Source organism: Mus caroli, chromosome 9, assembly GCF_900094665.2.
Source record: "Mus caroli chromosome 9, CAROLI_EIJ_v1.1, whole genome shotgun sequence".
Taxonomy (NCBI): Eukaryota; Metazoa; Chordata; class Mammalia; order Rodentia; family Muridae; genus Mus; species Mus caroli.
This window is the reverse complement of record NC_034578.1, coordinates 63,194,988-63,222,243: the sequence shown is the minus strand read 5'-3', so window position 1 is coordinate 63,222,243 and position 27,256 is coordinate 63,194,988. Positions and strand designations below refer to the sequence as shown.

General features: G+C 41.1%; 1 protein-coding gene across 12 annotated transcripts in view; it reads right to left on the bottom strand.

Annotated features, from left to right (window-relative positions):
- The window catches only part of Csnk1g1 (casein kinase 1 gamma 1), a 130,556-nt gene that overhangs the window by 18,668 nt on the left and 84,632 nt on the right, over positions 1-27,256 (bottom strand). For 9 of the 12 annotated variants that reach the window (XM_029481319.1, XM_029481318.1, XM_021171460.2 and 6 more), the window contains 7 exons: positions 22,888-23,039; positions 20,140-20,374; positions 14,618-14,703; positions 12,255-12,339; positions 11,831-11,979; positions 9,619-9,726; positions 2,572-2,682 (listed from right to left, as the gene is read on the bottom strand). In XM_029481319.1, coding sequence (XP_029337179.1) covers positions 2,572-2,682; positions 9,619-9,726; positions 11,831-11,979; positions 12,255-12,339; positions 14,618-14,703; positions 20,140-20,374; positions 22,888-23,039 — 926 coding nt within the window. The remainder of the gene's footprint in view (positions 1-2,571; positions 2,683-9,618; positions 9,727-11,830; positions 11,980-12,254; positions 12,340-14,617; positions 14,704-20,139; positions 20,375-22,887; positions 23,040-27,256) is intronic. The other 3 variants (XM_029481325.1, XM_021171465.2, XM_021171466.2) reach the window with 1 other exon arrangement.

The window sequence follows — 27,256 nt, the reverse complement described above, 5'->3', positions numbered from 1 at the left end:
CCAGGGTGTAGAGGCAGAAGGTTTATGGAAATAGTAGAAAGATGGGAACCAGGGTGTAGAGGCAGAAGGTTTATGGAAATAGTAGAAAGATGGGAGTCAGTCAGTCAGTCAGTCAGGAGACCACACACCCACTCTTCCTTGTTAAGCATTACACATTGCCTCCAAGGGCACTTCACATCTATTAGTCTAGAAACCCACTTTAAACAAAAACAAACACCTTCTTCCTTAATTTATTTTTATAGCAGAAATCCTAGTTTCATTTTGAATATAATAAGTAAAATATTGTGAACTTTCAGAAATGAAATCAAGTAACTCCCTTAGGATTCCTCCGTGGCCCCGACTGATAGGTAAGCAGCTAACACGGTGTTCCCTGGGCCCCAACTGATAGGTAAGCAGCTAACACGGTGTTCCCTGGGCCCCGACTGATAGGTAAGCAGCTAACACAGTGTTCCCTGGGTCTTCTTAGGAGGGAAGTACATCCACTTTTCTACAACGAGAAATCTTTGTACTTCTAGAGAATTTATTTTATGTTCTGTTACTGTTTTATTGTTTTCTCTTTGATTTGATGTTATTTTGTCATGCTTTTCTACCAGCAAAATTATACTTTGTTCTGAAACAAAACTACCATTTTTCCCCTTGTATTTCTTTAAAAAAAAGTTTTATGTGTCTCAGCACTTTGCTTGCATGTCTGTCTGTGCACCACACGTGCACCGAGTGCCTATGGAAGCAGAGAGGGCGTCGGATCCCCTGGAACTGGACTTACAGATGGTCGTGAGTTGCCATGTGGGTGCTGGAAACCAAATCTGGGTCATTTGCAAAAGCAGCAAATGCTCCTAACTGCTGAGCCAGCTCTTCAGCTCTGCACTAAGTCTTTCATCTCAGTATTCGCCACTCAGCATTTCTCATGTGAAGCATCATAACAATAAATTAGCCACCTGTTTGTCACAGAATGTCATGTCTTCAATTATCCAAGACTGTCTCAGGTCTTGCCTGATGCAGCCCCTGAAACAAAGTGAGGCTTGTTGGGGAGGGCAGGAGGTAGGTGTGGGCAGATACAGAATCAGATGGGATGGACTGACTCCCACTTCCCCTCTTCAAATAAAGATTTGATCTCTGGTGAAGAAGCAACATATAGGATCTCTGCCTTCTTAGACTTTCAACCAATCTGATGTTGTTTGCTTAATTTATTTATTTTTATCTTATGTGCATTGACATGTAAGTCTGCATGAGGGCATCAGATCCTCTGGAACTGGAGTTACAGACAGCCGTGAGCTGCCTACCATGTAGGTGCTGGGAACTGATCCTGGTTCTCTGGAAGAGCAGCCAGTGCTCCTAACCACGGAGCCATCTCTCCAGCCCCTCAATCTTTAGTGTATGTCCTGCTTTCACTCTTCAACTTAAAAGCCAATTTTTGAGGCTTTTGGGAAATGCCAGGGTAAACAGACTAAGATTCAATTTTTAAAATTTAAACTAATTATTATTTAATCTGCCTTTCAACTTCCAATGTTTTGTTGCTATAACTGCTTTCTTCACCTTTCTATGGACTTCTACCTCTAAACAATCATCTTTTTATTTTCTTTCTTTCTCTTTCTTTCTTTCTCCCTCCTTTCCTTTTTCCTTTCCCCTTTCCTTTCCTTTTTTGAGACAAGGTCTCTCTATGTAGCCTTGGCTGGCTTGGAACACAATGTTCATAGCAGGCTGGCCTCGGACCTACCTGGCCATCATGCTCCTTTACCACTGCTTCAGAAGAGATAAAAGCAAGTCTGTGTCTATTCATCATTTTACCTTCATGTTTCTATGAAGTACTTTATAGGGCTAAAAGTGTCTTAACTTCCTATGAATAAAAACTTTCAGTGAGTCATTTCTTAAAAAAAAGCATATTCCATAAGATGCCTATCAAGATTTATTTACACGCAGGAAGTTCATTTCTATGGCTCTACTAGTAGGTAATCAGTATGAGAAAAATATTCAGTTGAATTTTTTCTGGTTATGACTTTAAAAGTTACACATAAGAAAATTGAAGAGACAGAAGATGTTCCTGGTACTAAACAGAGAAGAAAAATTCAGGCGAGCCCAAATAAAAACAGAAATAATTTCCAAAACCAAATTTATTCCAGAGAGGAAAAAAGAAACAGTTCAACTCCTTAGGTATCAACTCAGGAAATCCCTGCAATCAATACTCCCAGGCTGTGAGGTGTTAAATAATCTATCATCATCAGATGAGCTACACAGGCATACCTCTGGTAAGCTTCAGGACTTTATAATTCAGATACTAACACACTTTTACCTTGATGGTATTTTGCAGATCATGAGTAGACCAAGATTAGGGCAAGTAGGGCAGGTTAACTCAATACAGAAACCACACAGATGCTTTAATGTCAATGACAAAAAAAGGAATTATCTCAAAAAATGATTTTTACTGAAGTCTTTGTAGAGATAATCAGCACAGAGATAATCAGTTAAACAGAAGCAACTCACCCCTGCTGTAAACATCCATCTGAAAGGACCCAAACTGTAAGAGCAAGCAACATTCTACTAGCCAGGCTAAGAAGGCCAGGGAAGACAGAGTACCTGTACTGAACCCCCATGGCGGTCGGCGGCCAAGTGAGACGTCAGGTATGAGGTATTGGTCTGCCGGCTGGGCTGGATTTCCCACTCTCCTCGGCGCTCTGATGATGTAGTCTGCTTAGGCATTAGGAAGCATGACAGCGAGATATGGAAGGAAGGGCAAAGCAACAGAGAGCAACAACAAAATCCAGTACATTAGTGTTCCTGCAACCTGACATTAACAACGGCTGCAGAGACAAAAGCACCAAGAAATAATATCATGGCTGCATTCATTTCCACTAACCAACCAACACAGCAGTTGAAAGAAAACCTGTACTGACCAAGAGTAGAGAGGGAGCCGACCAAAAACTGGGAATCACCTTTCAGCTTCCGCACTAGTGTGATCTCAGCAGCCACTACGCAGATCAGACTCAGAAAAGTTAAAAGATATTGAGCAACAGCTATACTTATAATTTCATTGATTAAATAACTGAGCAGATAAAAGTCTTCCTATGAGGAACCAAGACGATGCCATTTTCGTAGCTTTCTACTCTCAAGATTAATGTCCATGAGACATGTTTTTTCTTCTTTTGCTGTTCCTCTCCTCCTCTTCCAGTTTTGAGACCCTGAGTGGTATGAAATCATAGCAATTCTTCTACTTCAGCACACTAAGTGCTGAGATTTAGGCATAAAACACCATAGCTGACTAACAAGAGGTTTACTACGATGAACAGTGGCTGGAATATGCTTTCATATCTAAATAAACGAGAAAAGTAGTTTTCTTTAAATTAAAATATTTTACTTATTAAAAGTATTTGTAGATTTGTTTTATATGTATGAGTGTTGTGCCTATAGGTATGTATGTGTACCATGTGCCTATGAAGACCAGCAGAAGGGGTTAGATATTCTGGAACTGGAGTCACGAACGGTTGTAAGTCACTATGTGCCTGAATACTTAATCTAAGCCTCTGGAAGAGCAGTCAGTGATATTCACCACTGAGCCATCTCTCCAGCCCCCAAAATATCTTTTTAAAGGAGACTCACACGTTAAGAACAAGCAAGCACACAAAGACAGAATAAAGCTTCTGATTCCTTGGGTCAATAGTATTTAATTTGGAATTAGAAACAATGACTGATGTGAATTACTTTCTTTTGGAAAGCAAAAGGCAGATATTTATTCAGCAAAAATAGGGTCTCTAAAAAATTAAAACTCTTCATACTGTTTCTATTTTTGCTGCCATTCAGGCTGTCCTCGTGTCTTCTTTACCGCTTTGTTGTTTAAGATCTCATACTAGTCTGCTATCAGTTATGTGTGACTTTTTGTTCTCAATAGTCTGTATTAGGTCCCTTCTGCCCTGTGCCACATGGCTGAGGTACTACCACCATGTCTCACAGCTGTGTAATAGCCCTAAAGCTTTAAAAAATGAAAATGAGTAGTTTAAGAGGAAGTAATGAAGGATTAGTAATTAAAAATTTAATTGCTGCTAATATCAGTAACAGCAGGGGTTGGAATAGAGTAACGTTCCTCTACATGAACACTAGGTAAGGAACTTATAAATCCCGTAAATGCTGGTAAATATAAATGTGTATTCTATAGCTTAAGGCTCCATATTGACTATTTCCCTCTAAGGATTTCACTGATAAGAACTGTTTAAAGTTCATTAGTAAGTGCCCTAACAGACATTTCCTATAAAGCTACAATTTACTCACCATTATTAACAGACTCTCAAGTCACATGGATAGAGAGTAACAGTACTGTAAAAGATTCTGGTCTGATTTGCTGTTATTTCCTTTGGGGGATGAAGAGGTTCAATAAGGAGGTAGCTGTATTAACTTGCTTACTATGTAACTTCTACAAGTGGGGTTTGGGTTTCATGCTGACAGCACCACAGAGAGTTGAAACTATTATAAATATCCCTTCCCTGAGGGGTTTTGTTAAGTTGCTTAGGTTGATCTTGAACTGTCATACCATCATCCCACTAGTGACCTGTGTAGCTGGGATTAGAGTATACACTACTTTGATGCTTCCCATCCAACCGTTTCTGTTGATAGATATTCAGATGTTAAGTTTTCCAAAATAAGACTGTGGTAGGTCAGGCAGTGGTGGCGCACGCCTTTAATCCCAGCACTTTGGAAGAAGAGGCAGGGGGATTTCTGAGTTTGAGGCCAGCCTGGTCTACAGAGTGAGAGAGTGAGTTCCAGGACAGCCAGGGCTATACAGAAAAACCTGTCTTGGGAAAAAAAAAAAAAGCTGGGATATCTAGCAAAATTTTACCATGTTATAAACCCAGTGACATTATCTGATGCCTAGACAATTGAATAAATGTTTTTCTAACATTAGAAGATGCACAATTAGTTTAGTAAAGTTTAAATAGAGTATTCAAGTTCTTACACTATTATGTAGAATTAGGTCTCATTATATAACTCCAGGCTGGCCTCAAACTCATGAATGCTCCTGTTTCAGGTGTGTGTATGCCACAAAGGTGCCCAGCTTCCCAAGACTTAAATACTTTACAATATCTCAGTTAGAGCACTTGCAGAGGACCTGAGATCAGTTCCCAACACCCACATGGTAGCTTACAATTGTCAGCAACTCCAGTTCCAGGGAATCTAATGCCCTCCTCTGACCTCAGTCAGCACCAGGCACATACAAAGCACAAAGACAAACATACTAGAAATAAAAAATAAAAAAAGCAAGAGAAGGAGCTCACAAAGACCTGCCCCTATTTAAGGATCTATAGGCAGTTACTAGTTGCTAGGAGAGGAACACTTTTTTTAGCCCTGTAGTCATTGGTAAATTGCCCATTCCTCAGTAAGCAACCCCAGTTAAACTCAATGGTCACCAAAGACAAAAGAAGATAGGTAGCTGGAGAGATGACTTAGCAGTTAAGAGCACTGCTGCTCCTCCAGAGGCCCCAAGGGTTCAGCACTCACTCAAGAGAGCTCACAATTGCCTATAACTCCAGTTCACAGAGAACTAATAATGGCCTCTTCTCCTGCATCTGCACATACATGGTGTGTGTGTATGTATCATGTATGTGTGTGTACATGTACATATTATATACATTATCTAAGCACACACACACACATATACACATAAGTAAGTAAATCTTTGAAAAAGCAGTATGAAAGTAAAAGAGAAACTAGCTGAGAAGAGGAAAGGATCAGTGGGAGAGAGGAGGGGAGGGAGATGAATGATAAATATGAACAATACACATCCTAACACATGAAAAGGTCACAATAAAACCAATCATCATGTATAACTAATCTATGCCAATAAAACATTTAAAAAGTCCATTTACTGGCCAGTTAGCATTCTTTAGGGTTTTATGATAAATACACAAAACAATTACTTCTCCCATAAATGATGGTTTTGTTCTTCTTGTTTTGTTTTGGTGTGTGCATGTGTAAACATTTATGTACACATGTACTGTGGCCAGAGATCAACCTTGGTGTTGTTCCCCAGTGGCCACCCACATTCATTCACTCATTCATTCATTCATTCCAGGAAAAGGTCTCTCAGTGGCCTGGAACTCATCATGTAAGATAGGCTGGCTGTTTAGTGAGCCCTAGGGAACTGCTTGTCTCAATCTTCATATTTCTGGGATTACAGCTGTGTGCCTGCCACCATGCCCAGCTTTTCTGTTCTGTTGTTTTAGGAACCTAACTTGGGTCCTTTGGAAGTGCAACAGAGCTCCTAATTCCTGAGTCACCTCTCCTCATTACCAATCTGCTTTTTTCCCCATAGGTGCTGTATGCTCTTCACATGTGTACTGGGGATACTCCTCAGGTCCTCAGACTTGCAGGGCAAACACTCTACTAACTGAGCTATCACTCTACTCCATAAAAGTTGGTTTTGCTTTTGTTTTAAGTCACATAAAAACGAAAAGAAAAAAAAAGAGGGCTTGCATTAAGAATGTAACTCACTAGTAGCACACTTGTCCTCAGTTTGATCTCCAGAACAAAAAGTAAATAAAAAAATAATTTAAAACAGAAGAGAGGGGCTGGAGAGATGGCTCGGCAGTTAAGAGCACTGAATGCTCTTCCAGAGGCCCTGAGTTCAATTCCCAGCACCCACATGGTGGCTCACAACCATCTGTCATAGGATCTGATGCCCTCTTCTAGTGTGGTTGAAGACAGCTACAGTGTACTCATGTATATAAAATAAATAAATAAATTGGTTTTTTTGTTTGTTTGTTTGTTTTTCATTTTGTTTTTTTTGAGACAGGGTTTCTCTGTATAGCCCTAGCTGTCCTGGAACTCACTTTGTAGACCAGGCTGGCCTCGAACTCAGAAATCTGCTTGCCTCTGCCTCCCAAGTGCTGGGATCAAAGGCGTGCGCCACCATGCCCGGCTTAAATAAATAAATCTTTAAAAAACCAGAAGAGAAAGTAAAGGGTTGAAATGGACATTTATTTACACTCACGTGTGTGGATGACTGAACACAAGATTGTGTACAGGCTGAACAATCTCTATATCCAATCCAAATGCACAGATCAGTGTTGAAATGCTTTGTGTTTATGGTGCTTGTGTTTATATGAGCACAAGTACACGTAATGTATGTCTACAAGTGGATGCAGGACAGCCTTTGAGGACATGGTCTCTCACTGGGACCTGAAGTGTGATGATTTCCACTAGCTGGTTGCTCACTGAACACCAGGGATCCTCTTGTCTCTACCTGTCCTGCCTGAGATTATAAACATGTGCCACTAACTAATAGCTCAGTATCAAAACCATGTCCTCCTATTTGTAGAGCAAGCACTTTATTGTTTGGGCTATGTCTCCAGCAAGAAGCTACTGCTTTCTCATTGGTCTCAGTACTAGCTGCCAAGTTAAAAACAGAAGGGTTTAAAGCAAATTTCCTTGTTATCAGACTTCTGCTTTATAGCCCACTTGCCTGCTGACGTTAATTCCAGCATTTTGGGAACTTCCTATTTTGTAGCCACAATTCCTAGGGCTCCTTTATTAGATACATAATTATTATTGGTCATGCTCTTTCTGCTTGGACTGTCTTGTTCATCTCCACTTCTTCCAAGAACATTTCAAATGGAGCTTTTCAGCCTCACTGTGAAATAATGTCATGCTCTGACTAGAAGAAATGTTTCCTTCTAATTCCAAATGAGACTAGGCATGGTGGCCCATGTCTTTAATCCCAGCACTCTGCAGATCTCTGTGTCCAGTGTTGTCTAAAAAGACCTTGTCACAAACCAACCAAGCAACCAACCGGCCAACCAATCAATTCCAAGAGGTCTTACTTTTTAATTCTTCTCTATTCTGCCTTGTGCTACAGTTATCTGGTTACATGGCTTATCTACTTGTCAGATTTTTTTTTAAATAATTTTTTAAAGATTTATTTATTATTATTCATTAGTACACTGTAGCTGTTCAGAGGGTGCCAGATCTCATTATGGGTGGTTGCAAGCCACCATGTGGTTGCTGGGATCCGAACTCAGGACCTTCGGAAGAGCAGTCAGTGCTCTTAACCGCTGAGCCATCTCACCAGCCCCTACTTGTCAGATCTTTGGAAATAAAAGCTCTGTACTTATCCCTGAGGCCATTAGGTTTGCCAGCCAGTGGCTATACCTGACAAGCCACAGCATGGTCGAATACATAACATGAAAGTGGGAACAAATAATGAGACTTCTAAAGGGAGGAACAAGATAGGGCAACGGTAGCAGGAGACAAAATTGTTCCATTCTCTCTCACAAGGACAATATAGGTTTAAAAACTGAGTATTTGTGTGAAAACAGAAACTGGAAGAGAAGAAGGAGGTCAGCGAGCGAGCGAGCGAGAGAGAGGCAGACTGGGTAGCTGAACAAAGTACAACAACACATGTGCACAAAACAGTCTTAAGGAGACTCATTATGTTATACACTAATTTAAACCATTACTAAAAATGAGCTGAGATATAATAATTATGGTCTCACTTTTATCTCTTTTCTCTTTCTATACATTCTTCTTTTTGTTTTTTTCCTTCCTTGATTTTTCGAGTCAGGGTTTCTCTGTGTAGCCCTGGCTGTCCTGGGACGCAGAGATCTACCTTCCTCTGCTTCGAAAGCACTGTGATTAAAGGCATGCAGCAACTATCCCATGGCCCTATACATTCCATTTATTATAAAACTGAAACCTCATAAAAACTGTTTCAGAAAAATATCACTCAGAATTCTACTCCCAACATTACTTCTGTTATTATTTTATATTACCACTTCTCATTAATTTTGTTCACTTTCCCTTCCCCAGAGAGGAAATTGTGCAGACTTATTTACTTACTTATTTTGGCTTTTTAAGACAAGACTATTGCTATGCACTCCACACCTGCCTCTACTTGTAGCAATTTTACTGTTTCCAAGTACTGTGATTAGAAATATGCCCTGCCATATTGGGCTCTACACAACTTTTTTTTGGTGGCTGTGCCAGACCCTGAACCATGATCTTCTACATGCCAGGAAAATGCTCTACCCCTGAACTACATCTTTAAGGCACCTTATACAATTTCCAGATCGACCTGGGTATTTGTGTCTATCTGCACACCCAGCAGTCCTTCAGACCTTAGATCCTAATTCACAGTTAAGTGACCAGGTCTCCTGAAAGCCAGACTACTCTCTAAGGCTCAGAGTCTGTTCTTTTGTTTCTTTTTCTTTCTTTTCTTTCTTTTTGGGGGTGGGGTGGGGTAGGTGGGAGATCTGTCTGCTTCTTCCTATGCTGAGAGTAAAAGCCAATGACACATACCTGCAGGGTCAGGCCCACCTGTTTTTTTTTTTTTTTTCTTTTTTCTTTTTCCAGACAGGGTTTCTCTGTGTAGCCCTGGCTGTCCTGGAACTCACTCTGTAGACTAGGCTGGCCTTGAGCTCACAGAGATCTGTCTGCCTCTGCCTCCTGAGAGTTGGGACTAAAGACGTGCACCACCACCACCACCACCACCCAGCTCAGACAACAGATTCTTTAGCTTGACAGCTGTTCCAATGTCATACTAAACCAGCTATTTTTTTTTTTTTCTGAACTCCATATCTGGGTTTTAGCAGTAGCCATAAAGAAGGGAAATGATTAAAATAACTTAAAACTAACACATACCTGATTTCTAAGAGGCTGTTGTTGTGATGGCCGATCCCTGTGTGTGTGGCTTTCTCGAGTTATTGCAGATGCACCAGAATCTACATGAACTGATCCTACTGGAGTAGGCTAGAAAAATGAAAGTAAAGGTCAAATGGGTAGTGTTGGTGTGGTGGCACACACAATTCCAGCACTTGGAGGCAGAGGCCAGCCTGGTCTACAGAGTGCTAAAACAGTCAAAACTACAGAGTAAGACCCTGTCTCCAAAAATGTTCCCCAAAACGGTAAATGGGGAAAGTAAGCTTAATGAAACAGCTCTGAAAGGGTAGCAGCGTAATAATTCTTATAGACTAGGAGTCAGCCAAGGGGGCAGGGCAGAGGGAGGGATCTGGATGGGAGATGGAGAGGGGAAGGGAAAAGGGGAATATGGTCAGGTATTGGGGAGGGGGGGCAGTGTGAAGCCCTGAGGGCCAACAGAATAAATGGAAATATGTAACCTCAGGGAGGGTGGTACCCTCTAGAAGAAGGTACCAGAGACCTGGGAGGCGAGAGACTCTCAGGACTCAAAGGGAGGGACCTTAGATGGAATGACCAACAGTGGGGAGAGGGAACTCGGAGAGTCCACTTCCAGTAGAAAGACAGGGCATCAAGTGGAGGGATGGGGTTGCCATCCCACAGTCAAAAATTCTGACCCAGAATTCTTCATGTATAAAAGAACTGCAGGGACAAAAATGGAGAAGAGACTGAGGGAAAGGCGGTCCAGTGACCTGCCCAATTTGGGATCCATCTGAAGGGGAGGTTCCAAGGCCTGACACTATTACTATGGTGTGCTTACAGACAGGAGCCTAGCATGGCTGTCCTCTGAGAGGCCCAACCAGCAGCTGAGACAGACACAGATATTTACACCCAAACAATAGACTGAAGTCAGGGACCCCTATAGTTGAATTGGGGAAAGGCTGGAAGAAGTTGAGGAGGAGGGCGACCCCATTGGAAGACCAGCAGTCTCAACTAACTTGGACTCCTGAGACCTCTCAGACATTGAGCCACCAGCCAGGCAGCATACACTAGCAGGTCTGAGGCCTCCGAAACATATAAAGACTGCTTGGTCTGGCCTCAGTGAGAGAAGACGCATCTAACCCTTAAGAGACTTAAGTCCCCAGGGAGTTGGGAGGCCTGGCGGGCTGGGTTGGGTTACGTGGGGGTGGGAACATCCTCTTGGAGTCGGGGTTGGGGTTGGAGGAATGGGAAGAGAAACTGTTAGAGGGTGGACCAGGAGGGGGGATAATGACTGGACTGTAAAAAACAAACAAACAAACAATAAAGCTCCCCCCCCCCCAATTTTATGTGTATGGGTGTCTGTGCACCACATGCTTGCAATGCCAGAGGAGGCCAGAAGAGTGCTGGATTCTTTAGAACTGGAGTTACAGACAGCTGTGTTCGAACTGCCAGGCAGGTGCTAGGAAATGAACCCAGGCCATCTGGAAGAACAATCAGTGCTCTTAACTGCTAAGCCATCTTTCCAGCCCGCACTGTTTTTCTTTCATGCCATCTTGTTTTTACATGTAATAATCCATTTGAGAACTATTTTAGAAAGATTCCCCCAACCCCCAAAAAACCCCAACAACCCAGTTCTATAGCATTATCGGTTAGCACAGTCACTGATGGTGTGGACTCCTGGCCAGAACAGTAAAGCCAAGTTTCCTACGGTGCTGAAAGGGTTCTATTCCTACAGAAGTCAAGTCCTTCTATAGCACAGATAGTCCTAAGTTGTGAATCACTCAAAAAAATATGCAAAAGACAGGTCCAAATTCTAGTAACCTATGATACACATTATATTCTTTGAAGATTCATGTTTTAATTTTATGTGTATAGGTACTGCCTAAATATGTGTATGAACACCATATGCATGCCTGGTGCACACAGAGCAGAAGAGGGCAATGGATCCCCTTGACCTGGAGTTATAGATAGTTGCCATGTGGATTCTGGGAACTGAACCAGGGTCCTCTGTAAAAACAGCAAGTACTCTTACCTGCTGAGCCATCCATCCAGCTCCCACAAGTCATAATCCAAAAAACATATAACTCATTGGTCTAAGAATGGCAACCTATAGTATTACTTGGAAATGGTCATTAAGTGGAAGCAATTTCTCCTCAAAGATTCAAGCAGAAGGACTGGCAAGTAAAAAGATGGGGTGGTACTGGTCTGAAATTTTATTTTTTTAAAGGGTACTTACGATAGGCCTTCCAACCCAATCATAGGCATAGTCAAAGGTATAGCCTTTCCGTTCAAACAGATCTGTGAAGAGGGTCCGTAAATACTCATAATCAGGTTTTTCAAAGAAGTCTAATCGCCTGACATATCGAAGGTAGGTTGCCATCTCCTCTGTTAAGAAAGAGGTAAAAAGCCATTCCTGTTAACTGAATGCCTCCCCAAAGGGTAAGTAAACTCTTGAGCCACACAAGAGATATCTATACAGATTATCTGACACTAATATTTTCTTTATGGACCAAATAAAAGTGATACCTCCTTAGGCTGAATAATAATAAAAAGAAATTTAAATGATCTGGCCAATATCTATTAGTATTTATAGATATTGTGACATTACTACTTCGAAGTGACAGTCACATTGGCTGTATATTATCTTTTTAGCATCCTACCTGGAAAGTTCTCACAAAGAGCTTCGATGGGAGTATTCCTTTTGGTATCACCAATTTTTTGATATCTCTCTTTTAATGTATCAGCCTGTAGAAAGTAAAGAAATAAAAACACCTGGAAAAACATACTAAGTAAACAGGCTTAAGGATGTTTTCAGACACTGGGGTTTCTTTCAATTATGTGTATATGTGTGTATCTGTACGTGGTATATATGTCCGAGGAGGCCAGAAGAGGAAGTCAGTTCCCTGCAGCTGGAATTATATATAGGTGGCTGTGAATTACCTCGTAGGTACTAGGAAATGCATGAACGTGGGTGCTCTACAAGAGCAGTACATCTCTAAAACCACTGAGCCATCTCTCTTGCAGCCACAATGGTTATGCTCACTCAAACTCCTGGGATTTGTTAGTGGATCTCATTTTAAAGCCATGCTGGGTTTAGATACCTACAAACTTCTGTTGAGCTCTAGGAAGTGTCACTTGCAAATACGTTTAGTAATCTCAGATGAGATGGTCAGACAGGATAAGATGACAGAACCATTATGCAGTAGTGTTTTAAAAACTGCAGCAGCTTAGAAATCTCCCATGACCAGTTAAGAGTTCAAAGTGATTCAGCCCTTCTCCCTCTAAGTTTCCAGTTCCAGTTTCTGGTAGGTCAAAGTAGATGCATATGTTATTAGCATTCAATTGACATCCAAAGAATATGTTTTCTCAGGTGAAGTCACAACTTTTTGTCAACTTTTCTGTTGTTAGTAATTTATCTTATTTCAAAGGAGAGAAAAATTAGTGCCAAGTTCAAAAGACTGGAAAGACAAGAAATGAAAAGAATCCTTTAAGTAATGTTCTCAGGGTTCAGAAGACAGCTTTACCGACAAGGGAAACCAACCAATAAACAAAACTTCTTCAGACAAATGAAAGATACCCAAAGAATAGGATTGCTTACAAGTAAATGTGTGCAGGAGGGTCAGAGCAGTCCCAATGCAGCATAAGGACTAAACAGGAGGCTCCTGGGCCTTGGGTGACACTCCCTTAGGCTCTAACCTGCCTGCTTCACCCAGAATTAAGTAATGGCGAGGAAAAGTAAGTTGGGGAGATTCTAAATCCACTATCAACACCAAAATGGGGTCTCAGAGTCCACCAGAGTTTCAAGCAAGCAGGATGTGTAAGCTATATGTAACATGTCACTATCAGTGAAAAGACACACAGGACTGGACGATTCTAGGTGAGAGTTAACAGGAGAAAAATTTAAGAAAAGAATTTTTTAGAGAATAGGAGGGTCTGGCTGTAGCTTAGAGAAAAGACATTTGCTGAGAATGTACAAGGCCTCGTGTTTAATTAGTAAGAATGAATGGGTGTAGAAGTCATGTAGATAGCATGGGAAAATGGATTATTTTGCCTACCTGGAGGAAGGAAGTATATTAATACCTCAAATTACAGATTAAGAGTCTTTCCATATTAAGAAATAAATTACAACTAAAAATATACCTTTTATCTGACTATGTAAAGGGCTTTGGGAAGGGTTAGGAAATTAAGTTTCCTAGTAACAGCCACAGAGTAATTATAATGCTTATAACTGTATTAAGAGCTTATGCCGGGCGTGGTGGCGCACGCCTTTAATACCAGCACTGGGGAGGCAGAGGCAGGCGGATTTCTGAGTTCGAGGCCAGCCTGGTCTACAGAGTGAGTTCCAGGACAGCCAGGGCTACACAGAGAAACCCTGCCTCGAAAAACCAAAGAGTTTACTCACATCTACCTAAAGAAACATCTACCTAAAAAAAGGGGGCGAAAACTTATGCTTGTAAGAAATGGCTATTATTTGAAAGTTATTTATTCAATAATGTATTTAAACAAACACTAGTGTGAAGCCTGAATTTTTTTCTGCTATTTTTGTTAAGGTGAATCCTTTATCTATGTAGGATTAATACATATTTCCTAGTTCTCCTTAGGAGCCTGGAAAAACCCTGTTGGCTTTTTTGGTAAATGTGTAGCAGCTGCTGTCATCGTTTTGTTGTAAAAATTTCCAATAGCTGGGGAACACTCCTCCTTGAGAGTGATGATGTGGAGGAGGGCCACCAACACGCAGAGAAAAGCAGCACTGCCTCGGCTGAAGGAGTGAGGGGAGGAAGAAGAATGGTGAGCCAAATGCAGAGAGGCAGGGGTTAGGACAGGAAGGTGCTGAGGAAGCCAAATGTTTGAACAAACAGAGCTCCCCAAGCCCAGGTGACCAACCTTTTACAATGTGGACTAATGTCATAAGCCTTGCTTCTCATCTTGGAAACCAACTTTCCCCTTTGTGCTTTTTAGAGACATCACCCTAGGCAGCCCTTTCATTATCAACTGAGCAGAGACAAAGCACTTTCAAGGATACCTTGAGTCCTTGCCAGGGTAGGCTGCCTCGGAGGAAGTACATGAACATATGGCCTAAGGCTTCCAAATCATCTCGCCGGCTTTGCTCTAGGAGGGAAGACAGATCACACACATTATGTTTGCAGTTATTAAAGCAGAAAGAGCTTTAAAACCAAACAATCCCTCTCGAAGCCCTTCTGCTCTAGAAAGGCTCTGCTTACTAATCTTTGTACACTTGAACCAGGAATAATATTTTAGATTAAAATTGAAAAACAATAGGTGGCCATCCTTTGCTACTACCAAGTAAAGAGCAAGAGAAGAGTAAAATCTAAATTCCAACCAAGACCCAATGCTAGCTCCTGGGCAAAGCACTCCGGATTCAACACTGTCACCTGCAGGAGCATGGGATTATACATAAACAAACAGGACTTGTTTAGTTTGGTTATCACAGGGAAAACTAGGCAGCAGTCTGCACAGCAGAAGCTACTTTAAAACAGTCCACTTGGACTAGGCCCACAGATACAAGGTGCAGAATACCTAGTATACATGTTAGCAAAGTTTTTCCCAAGACAGGGTTTCTCTGTGGAGCTCTGGCTATCTGTCATTGTATACACCAGGCTGGCCTCGAACTCACAAAGATCTGCCTGCCCTGGGGTTAAAGGCAAGCACCATCACCCCTCCCCCCACATGTTTAGCAATTTTAACTCATCACAAAAATGAACACTTTAGTTTCTTCTTCTTCTTCTTTTTTTTTTTTTTTTCCTGAGACAGGGTTTCTCTGTGTAGCCCTGGCTGTCCTGGAACTCACTCTGTAGACCAGGCTGGTCTTGAACTCAGAAATCTGCCTGCCTCTGCCTCCCAAGTGCTGGGGTTAAAGGTGTGCGCCACCACCGGCCAGCAACACTTTGGTTTCGAGTCAGCAAAGAACAATCTATCACGTCTTGGTTAACTTGAACCAAGTGTTCCACAATCTCCTTACAACTAGAAAGGGTTAACATTAAAGTGTCCTCTATGCAAACACAATACAAGCTGCGGTCTTTGGTTTAACATTAAAGTGTCCTCTATGCAAACACAAAACAAGCTGCAGTCTTTGGAACTTGACTATGTTTCTAGCTTTTCTCTCCTTTGAAATAGGAAGATAAATTAGTAACTATGGAATAGTTGACAAAATCTTTGGATGTCAACACTGAATATTAACTAGTATATGCATCTACTTTGAACTTGACAGTTATGGCTCATCAAGGCATTTATTATTTATTGTTCTTGTTTTACAGAGCTAGACTTTAATGTAGCACAAGACAGTCTCAAATCTGCTATGTACTTCAGGATGATCATCCTGTCTCCACTTCTCAAGTGTTCAAAGTACAGGCATGATTTGTATTTACTTTTTGTTTTAGCCAAGTTTAGAGCTTCGCCAAAAGAGATTACAGCTGGGCTTGGCGGTGTACATCTTTAACCCTAGCACTAAAGAGGCAGAGGCAGATGATCTTGGTGAGTTCAAGGCCAGCTTGGACTAAATGATACCCTGGCTGAGAATCAGGGATGTGTGTGTGTGTGTGTATACACATAAAGAGAATTAAGAGACTACCTTGAACGTATCTTATTTAAGACAGGCTGGCCTAAAACTCATGATCCTTGTACCTCAGCTTCCCAAGTGTTGGAATTACAGGACTGTGTCCCACCACTTTGCTAAGTTATCGCTTTCAACTTGATTCTAATCTTTTGAACTCAAAGTAAAATCCAAGATTGTCATCTAGGCTGGGAAAGTGACAGACTAAAAATACAGCACAACATAACATAATTGCTGCCTCAAATTATGGGAAACTTGCACAAGAAGGAATGAGTAGTGATACTGTAAACCTGGTCAAAGTGTCATGCTCTTTGGAAACGGGCCCTAAGTGGGAAACCTACTATTGTTTTTTTACTTAAAGACACGTCAAGCTGCCTACTAAATATTTATGTTTAGACCCATATATTAGTGCTGTTCTCCACTTTTGCCAGAAAAGTTTCTGAGAGACTCCAAACTGCTGAGTGCTTCCCCTAATGGGCTATCTCTACCCTCCAGCAAAGCTCAAGGGCCATCACAGAAGGAGGTGTGGGAAGAACGTAAAGGCTGAGGGTGGAAAAGAGTGCTATATAAACAACAGTCTTTGGGACAGGACATGGCCACTGCACTCATCAAATTACAGCAGCCAGCCAATAACTCCAGTGTGGGTGGGGGATGCTCCTGAGGCTCAGCTGAGGAGTGACTGACAACTGATGGTTGGTAGAGGAAGAGGAAGTCATTTTATTTCCAGGATATGGCTTATGCTCTTGAAGGCAGCACTAACTAGACTCAGTGGGTTATTCAGAAGAGGAGGAGGAGGAAGAAAAGGAAAAGATGAAGGTTGAGAGGAGCATTGTTGGAAGAGGTCCAGGAGTTAGAGGGCTAGTAATATAGATTTACACACACACACACACACACACACACACACACACACACACACGTCAAATAAACAAGAAATATTTTAACAACATAAAATTGAACAGTACTCTACAGAGTAGATGAACTGCTTCAACTTAAAAGCTTTCATTCTGTCACTGTCACCTGCGCATATCACTGTACCTTGCTACTACTTCATAGTTGCCCTCTAAACAGTTCCTACATCATACACCTTCCAGCTCACCTTCTTCATTTGAGGGTGCCCCCGTCTGCAAAGGCAACTTTATAAACAGTACTGTGACAGAAGGGGGACTTTCCTTAACTTTTTGTTTTGTTTTGTTTTTGAGGATGATGTCTCATTTGGTAGCCCAGGCTAGCCTGGAATTCACTATGAAGCTCCTGGTGATCCTCCTGCCTTCTGTCTATACAATGCTGAGAATACAGAAGTGGGCCACTATGCCTGACAAAAAGGGTTTTGAAAAGGCAGTTTCTAATTAAAAAAAAGGATACACCCATGACTGGGGCATAATTTTGTGAAGGGTCTTCCTTGAATGAACAGGTCCTGGATTAAAAATCACTAAGAATAAAAGGAGGGGAAAAGCGTTTAAAAGGATGTAAGAAAACATAAGCTCTCCAGACAGTTTGGCCTACGTGAGGTGTCTGAAATTTGCAATAAAATGTTACAGGATTGAAAACAAGTAGTCAGACAAAAAGTTTGTTAACAGAGCATAGGAAATAAGGAGAGGAGCAGAGTATGTGAGGTGAGCAGACAGAAAGGGAAGCACAGCAGGAGAGTTTCCCACACAGCATCACACCTCTGCTTTACATCTGTTTCCTATATGTAACAGGAAGCCTGGGGAGAATAAAAAATTCCCTAAGCAAATGCTTCAATTGTAGCTAAGTGAGCACTAGAGGGCGAGCTCTCCACAGATTTACAATTTTCAAACACACACACACACACACACACACACACACACACACACACACACACACACGACGTAGCTCTGTAAGTCCTGAGGGCGGGGGGAGGGGAAGCATTGCTCTGGGACACAGAACAGAGAAACTATGAAACCTAAACTAGGTGTGAGACCTAGGTCTGTGGTCACTGTTCCTATTAACTCATATTAACTCCATCTAGTAAAGTGAAAACGCAGCCAAGCCACCTACATTGGGCCTCAGTTTCTTATATGAAAATAATGTGGCCATTTTAGGTAATTTGAAAAATCATTTTTGAGCTCTAAAAATTTATTTTTATCTATTTTTACTTTATTTTATTTTTGGTTTTTCAAGACAGTGTTTCTCTGTGTATCCTGGCTGTCCTGGAACTCACCCTGTAGACCAGGCTGGCCTGGAACTCATAAATCCGCCTGCCTCTGTCTCCCAAGTGCTGGGATTAAAGGCGTGCACCACCACGCCTGGCTGAGCTCCAAAAATTTAAAATAATCAATATTAAACTATTTATTAGGTCTTAAATCTTCATTTCTCTGTTTGTCTGCAGGTAGGTCTTAAAATGTAAATGAAAACCAGCACGTGCTGTCTCTGTACTCTGGATAGTCTGCACTGTAATGCAATAGGTAGGCCCTCCTCACTCTTCACAGTGGGTTTGTTGTTGTTTTCAAAGAAGGGTTTCACTACTAGGAAATGAACAAGACACAAATATCTTCAACATGGTGGAGGCCCCCTTCAGGTTATAAGAAAAATGTGTTTGCTTTACAGGCACAACACCCCAATTTTAGGCTAATCATATTTTGTTCAGAGAAAGAGTGTTCTCTAATTTTAGCCATTAAATAATGGTTTTAAACCTGGGCTGGGATGTTTTAATCAATGGGAGATAGCTCATCTGATGTAGTGCCAGGTAGAACACCTTTTCCTTTGCTAACTTCCATTACAAAGTGAAGAGCACTTCTCTGAGTTATTTGACAATATATTTCCCAGGGTCTCCCTCCCTCATTACAACTTAAAAAATATAACACATTTTAAAGCCAACAACATTAGAACTCCCAGGGACACTTCTCTAGTGTGATACCTGAGATAGAGTTTATGAGTTATGTTTTGTTTGAGACATGGTCTCACTAGGTAATCTCAATTGGCCTATAACTTGCTATGGAGATGAGGTTGGTTTCAAACTCAGGGACCCATCTGCCTATGCCTCTAGAGTGCTGAAATTAAAGGTGTGTGCTACTAACCCAATTACAAAAATTTTTATCAACACAGGGGCACATGTCTTTAGTTGCAGAATTTGAGAGTTAGAGGTATCCAGATCTCTGAGTTCAAGGCTACATAGTGAAACCCTGTCTTGAAACACACACATACACCATATGAGAGAGAGAGAGAGAGAGAAAGCGCTACACTATGTAGAGAAATGGAGAACAAACATAATGGTAAGGCATATTAGATTTGACCTGAAGAACACTTGGGCTCAGGAAGCCTAACTTTGGAGATAATTCTAGTGGCGATGGCAGAGCACCAACAAGAGGAAGTGCTCTACTGTCATACAGGGTAGATGCTCAAAACATACTTTATAGAATAATAAAGATAATTGCCATGAGGGATAACCCACTGGGCTAATCATACTATCCACATCACGTTTTACCTGCATGTATGTCTGTGTACCACATGTGTTCCTGGTCCCAACAGAATAGATCAGATTCCTTCCTTGGAACTAAAGCTACAGCTGGTTATGAGCTGACATGTGGGTGCTGAGAACCAAACCTCCAAACCTGGTCTCCTGGAAGAGCAGCTAGTGCTCTTAACTGGTGAGCCATCTCTCCAGTCCCAGCACCCATGTTTAGTGAAACCCCTTCATTAACATAGGGCCTAGCCTGATGTCCTCCTTTTATGTGTACAGAGAGTCATGCACATGTAAATAAATACAAGTCTCATTACTTAATGCAAATACTACTATCATCTTGCAATAACTCTCAAACTGCTGAAGAACGAAGCATCAGAAAACACAGAATTAAGATATATGAGAACATCACCAACTTACCATTCCACTCTCAAGGACAAAAATGCCACTTACCTTGTGATGCAACAGATGGTACAGGTTGTAACGCACAGTGTAATGCACAGTCAGTGTTATGGGAAGAAGATGCCCACATAACCTGCCCCTTTCAACGCACCTTTGCCTAGATGTGTGTTGATAGACATGTATCGCGCAGTTCCAGTCAAACTTTTGTGCTCTCTGTAAGGTATGTGTTTTTTGGTTTCAGGATCAATATATTCCTTGGCCAGTCCAAAATCTATAATGTGTATTACATGCTCTTTCTTATTGCCTTGTCGGCCAATCAAGAAGTTCTCTGGTTTGACATCTCGGTAAATAAGATTCTTTGAGTGTACATACTCCATTCGAGAAAGCTAAAAGAAAGAAAAAATAATAATGGAAATACCTTGAAATAAGCAAGCTGGGGGAGGGAGAATCCAAAAAACTTTTGTTAGAGATGGGATTTCACTATGTAGCTTGACTGTCCTGGAACTTACAGAGATCTGCTTGCCTCTGCCTCCCAAGTGCTAGGGTCAAAGACATGTGCCACTATGCCTGGCCCAAATATTTCTTTTTAAAAATTATGTTTGTTTATTTACTTACTGTGGTGTGTGTGTGCATGAAAGTGCATTCATAGGTGTGTGTGGCAGTCAGAAGATCACTTCTTTCCTCCATGTGGACTGAGGGCTTAACCTTAACTTGTCAGGCTTGGTGGCAAGTGCCTTTACCTGCTGAGTCATTTCACTGTGACTCCCCCCCTCACATTCACCCCGCCTCCCCAGTTTTAGTCTTTCCTTCCCATTGTTCTGTATCACTCTGCTGTCTAGGCTAGGCCTTGAGCTCTTGGACTTAAGCAATCTTCTTATTTGTGTCTGCTAAGCAGCTGTCATCATAGATATGCCACTGTCCCTGGCTCAACATAAGGTTTCTGAAACTAAAATGAAAACTCATCTCTTGGCTGGGTGTGGTAGTGTATGCCTTTAATCCAAGATAGATATCTATGAATTCAATGCCAGCCTGGCCTACCTAAGAAAGTTCCAGGCCAGCCAGGGTTACTGAGTAAGACCTTTTCTCCAAAAAATAAAGTAACAACAACAACAACATCATCATCCACTCTTTTGGGGGGGGGGGGGGGTCGTGACAGGGTTTCTCTGTCCTGGAACTCACTCTGTAGACCAGGCTGGCCTCGAACTCAGAAATCCACCTGCCTCTGCCTCCCAAGTGCCGGGATTAAAGGCGTGCGCCACCAGTGCCCGGCACATCATCCACTCTTATCTACCTCCCACTTTACTGACATAAACTAAAACTATATTTTAAGGTTTGTTTTATGATTTTACTCATGCATATGTATGTGTGCCTTCCTGAGTTTATATGTACCAATTGTGTGCATGTGCCCACAAGGCCAGAGGCTATCAGATTCCCTGGAAATGGAGTTACAGGCAATGTTAGTTATCTGATGTAGGTCTGGGAAACAAATTCAGATTTTCTGCAAGAGCAATAACTGCTTTTAACTGCTTAATCTATCTCCAGCAAGCCCCCACATCCAAATACTTTTTGCTACAAACATATATCAACTATTAAGATTAAGAGAAAACAATGAGGTCATTAAGTTTGGCTAAGATGGTAATACTTTTACATTATATATTGTAACTTGCAAATGTGTCCTCTGAGACAGGCGCTATTGCCACCTCACCTCCTGCCACACTTTCTATTGTTAGTTGCTTAGGACTCTTTAACCCCAATCTTGGTATTGCAGAAAGAAGAAAGCAGGGGCCCAGTAAAATGGATGCTAGCCTGACATTAGACAGCTGGCTGGCAGCAGGAGGAGGATGAGCAGTGTAGTGACCAAAGCTCAAAGGAAGTAATTGTAACATTATATCAAATTTCATTAAATAATTCTATCTATAAAGCATTTCTGCTAAGCACAGAAAGGAAGGCTTAAATCCTTGAGCAGAGTCAATTTTCAAGTATTTCCAAATTGCTATAGGATGATGGTGAGCCCATCACTAGACTTCCCGTGAATTAAGATCTACCTCCAGGCTGTGGAAGGGTGGTGGTCCACAATCACCCGAGCACTCAGGAGGCAGAAGCAAGAATATCTAAAGTTCAAAGCCAGTCTAACTAAACTGGTGAGATAATACCACAAAACAAAACAAAATAAAACAACCCAATATTTGAAATCTTCCCTTGAGGGGCTAAAAAACTTCTCAAAGAGACTGTTCTAATTACTCAAAGTAGAACTAGTATTTCATTTGGCTGTAAAGCTTCTTGGCCAGCCCACAAATATATAATCTGCCACATGTTATATATGGTATATTATCTGTAACATCTCAGTTACGTGACTTTGAATAAAGGTTGGTACCTTCAGTCTTTTCTAGTTTTCAACAGTGAGAGAAAGAAGGCATGATAAAAGCTTATAACTGTGTGCCTAAGACCTATAAATAAGATGCTGAAGCAATTACTTGAATTCACACAGCTCCACCTAATCGTCCTCTTTCTCCCTAATGTAAATTATATTCCCCCACTTCAGTTACAGGAATGGTTCTGCTTCAAGGTGCAAATTCTTAAAATAGAGCACACTGCAGATGCATTGACTTCCCCCAGTCAACCCTCTGTAACCCTCGCAGTTGTGTGACTAAGAACCTGCCTTAGCTGTTTGGCATATTACATACTGGCCAAGAGGCTTTGTGGCCAAATTATACACAGGAACCAGCTAAAGCAGCAGCTGCAATAGTTCCTTTCAGAAGTCTGCCAGATCCTTCTAGAATGCCATTAAGCCCGTAAAACCGAAGTCACCAGATCTCACTGCAGCTAATACATCATTAAAGGGCCCTCAAGGAGGTGGGCAAGGGATCCATTTATCTTCTGGAACCACACATCTACTTACCAACTGGATGGCTATCATTAACACCGTCTTCAAAGTAAACGTTCGGTCACAGAGGTCAAACAGGTCTTCCAAGCTAGGGCCAAGGAGTTCCAGCACCATGGCATTGTACTTCCCACATGGTCCAAAGTAATAAACCTGTGGGAGGCCTTCACCTGAAAGCAGAGGGGCAAATGGGGTACAGAGTGAGAGACACAAAAACTAAAACATAAGACATTAGCAATGAATGTAATATAAAGTGTAATCTGTAAGATTTCAATTTCCTGTCAAGAGTCCCTCCTGGAAAAGTTAAACTGAGTATAATAGCTTCTGTGGAAACTATTACTGTGTGGAAAAGGCAAAGTCATTGCACAATATGTCCAAATAAGCAGTTATTTAATACCAGAGTGCCAAAGGCGTTTCCACTGCTGTATAAAAGAAAATGGTCTCTGATCCATTATTGCTTCAGGATGTAAACTATTCTCCCAAAGGATGCCTGAAAGTGCAGCATCATAAAAGGTTCAAAGGGAGCCTCACCGAGCTCAAATACAAGCTAACAAACCTTGGTACATCCGCCTAGTTTCATTAGCACTCCCTGGGCTCACTGCTAAAGCCAAAAAGAGTTGTTGGTAACTGCTGCCCCCTGGAGAGTCAGACTGAGAGGCAAGGTCAAAGAGGTGCAGCCTGGCCCTAGGCCAGCACAACTGGTTTTCTTTTCACACAAAATCTCTGTAGGGGTTTCTTTTTCTCATCTAGGAAACAGCAGACACTTGGCATTTGTTGTTGTTAAGTAATTATGAAAGGAAAGGGAGAAACTAAAATCTAAAATGTCTCAGTTTTCCCAAATTTGAAATTCATATGTGAAGCTAAAAATCCAGGTTTTCTTGACTAAACAGCAATTTGTGAATTAATTCTTTACAGTGAATCATAAAAACAAGGTATTCAATAAATGCTTCTAAAATGACACCATAAGAACAGTAGATTCGGCGGGCAGCGGTGGCACACGACGCCGTTAATTCCAGCACTTGGGAGGCAGACACAGGGGGATTTCTGAGTTTGAGGCCAGCCTGGTCTACAAGAGTGAGTTCCAGGACAGCCAGGGCTATACAGAGAAACCCTGTCTCGAAAAACAAAAACAAAAAACCAAAATAAAAAACAAAACAGTAGATACAAAACATCTAATAAATGACTTCATCTTCATCTTATGTAGCAGCAACATTCCCATCTCACAGGTATGTGTACATTAGTCTACAGTTATGCATGGTGTCGCTTACTACTGCCTCTCCTTCAAAGTTTAAGAAAATATAATTTTATCTATCTATTTATTTATTTTAGTTTTTTAGAGACAGGTTTCCCTGTTTAGCCCTGGCTGTCCTAGAACTTGATCTGTTGTAAACCAGGCTGTCCTCAAACCCAGAAACCTACCTGCCTCTGCCTCCAGAGTGTGCCACCATGCCTGGCATCCATCTTTTTATTTTTTTAAAGAGTTATTTCTGGGGCTCGGTTGATGGTTCAGCTGTTAAGAGTTAGGCTCACAGCCAAAAAAAAAAAAAAAAATTTATGTGTACGTGTGTATATATGTCATGCATGTATTGGTGCCCATGGAGGCTAGAAGAGTGCATCAGATCCTCTGGGACTGGAGTAACAGGTAATTGTGAGATGGGGATGCTGAGAACTGAACCACAGTCCTCTAGAAGAGGAAGAAGTGCTCTTCCCGGCTGAACTGTCTTGTCTCTCCAGCCTCCATTCTTTTCTAATTTCCATGGATGAAACACAGGCGGAAGCAACACATATTTAACTATCCTTTTCCTCAAGGAAGGCCTTATATATCTGTAGATACTGTGACTCATTGCTACAAAGGGTGTATGCTTAGCTTTTCCATGTACTGTATCAATCTGTCTTGTTCTCTTTAGACCCTTAAACCATGTGTAAGTATTTCAGTGAGTTCATGATAGTCTGTATCATCTAATAAGGTACTCTCGGCTCCTCATAATTCTGGAGTTAATTTTATTCTGTCTCCAAATAGAAACAGGGTTTAAACTGAATTGTCTTTTTCTCCATATTTACTAAAAACTTACAAAAGCATTTTTGGGTAATGCTTATAATTTTTACTATAATGTCAGTAATAAATTCTGTATACAAACTTCATAGCATGAGGAGTTCCTGTGTGCTGTGTGAGACTTCAGAAGGCCTCCATGTGCATGTAGAGATGTTTGCCATCATCTGCAGGCCACTGCTTAGTTGTACAGCATTTCTAGGGAGGTACTAGTTCCAAGGAACTAGTGTAGAGAGCGTTCAAGTCAAGAGGTCTTGAATCTAGTATCTGCTTCTATACTTCTAGCACATTCCTTTGCCTCTCTCTGTAGATTGGATTTTTTTTTAATCTTTCCCAATATAGAAGAATTTAAACTAGTTCCTCTTTAAATCTAAATTATGACTATTATTTCCTTCTAGCTACCTTCTAGGCTCATCTTTGTAAAGCTACAAAATCAGTGTGAATTAAACTTAGATTCCATGTGGAGTAACAATTAAAATGTAAGCTACGAGTGTCATGCAACTAGAACAATGTTCACCTGAAACATCTCTAAAACTTAAAACAGAATCAGATGAAGTGACTTTGCTTCACACCTTCTGAATTAGAATTTCTAGGAGTTGAGCAGAAGCAAACAACACTCTAAGTGCTATGTAGCCCCAACTAGAAACTGCACCTGGAGAGGAGAAATATAACGCATTGCTTTGTTTTATGACTAATCTATTACCAGGACTCAGAAAATACAAACAAACCTGTTTCTACAGTTATTTCAGATTAGAGCAACTGAACTCTATTCATTTGAGACCGTGTATCACTATAAACAGTTAAGACCAGCCTCAAGCTTGCTCTCTTCCCGCCTTAACACACAGACTGTTGGCACTGCAGGTGTGTCACCAAATCCAGCTTCAGCGGGGACACAACACCTTTTAAAGGAATAATAGAGGTTATTTAAAAGGCTTCCTAGTGATGAGAATAGCCTTCTATCCCAAGGTTTTTAGGTTATTACAAGAAATGGACTACCAAGTAGAAAAGTGTCTTCGGGAGATGTAGCTGTAATTTAATAGAACTGTCTGTACAAAGATTTGCCTATGTATTTGCATGGCTGCCCATATAGTAGCTATAGACCTCCAAGGCTCTTTGTATAGAGATTACAATAATGTTTTACCCACCTCTGGGATGAATGCAAGTAAAAATTCTGAATCTTTCACTTTTTTTTGTAGAGCAATCTCCAATTTACTGCTTAATGCAATTTAAATTAACATTATGTTGTAGAATTCTTTAATAAGACTGGGAGTAAGGACAGTGTAAATGCAATACAGGCTATACACACGGTAAAGAAGGCACTTCCTGTGACTACTTACGAGAGAAAGGATGGCAAAACTGAGCAAAGAAATATGCACTAGATTTTCTTATTACACCATGTCAAAAACTAAGGTCGTTTTATAATCACTGTTCCTCCTCCTCCTTCTCCTCCTCCCTCTCTCTCTCCCCTCCCGCCAGCTCCTCCTCTTCCTCCTCCTTCTTCTCTCTCTCTGTCTTGTCTCTCTCTCCCTGAGGGGTGCAGGATTTTACTGTAACCTAGGCTAACCAACTCACTCTGGCCTGCGCTGACCTTGAACTTGAAATAATCCTCCTATTTTTGTCTCTCTAGTACTGGGATGTCAGGCTTAAAAACCACCACATCAGGCTAGCTTTATAATCTTTTATCTGCTCTGGAAATAATGCATTCATAAGTGAGGCCTCCCATTAAATCAGCCAAAGGAAAAGGAACAGTTTAATCATAGGTTAAATCCTCAGCAAACCTAAAGTGCAAGATTATGTCACATCATCCTAAGTATCTTTCCAGAAATAGCCTTTCCATTTAGCAAGAGCATTTTCTTGTAAATCCTGTAAGCCATATGTCTCACACACACATATATCAAGTTGTATAGCACAGGAAGTATGGTTACAACACCACAGCTAATTATCATACATTTAATTTGGGTTAAAACGACCATATCAACATTAATTGCTTATCTAGCATTGAAGCTGTTGCTACCTAAAAAGATTCCAAAATGCACTCTGAAGAATAACTAAGCAGAGATGTTTTAAATGTACACCAGGCTGAGAACTGAAATAAAAGCACCTGAAAGTTTTGGTAGCTTGCTTATAGTATTAAGTATTATATTAAGTATAATGTTAATTACACTTAACATTATATTAAGTATAAAGTTATATTATTAAGTATTATATTAAGGAAAACCCCCTAAGTTGTCTAACTGTGAAGCAAAGTCTACAATAAAATTTGGATATAAAACTAGGACTTAAGACGGGCGTGGTGGCGCACGCCTTTAATCCCAGCACTCGGGAGGCAGAGGCAGG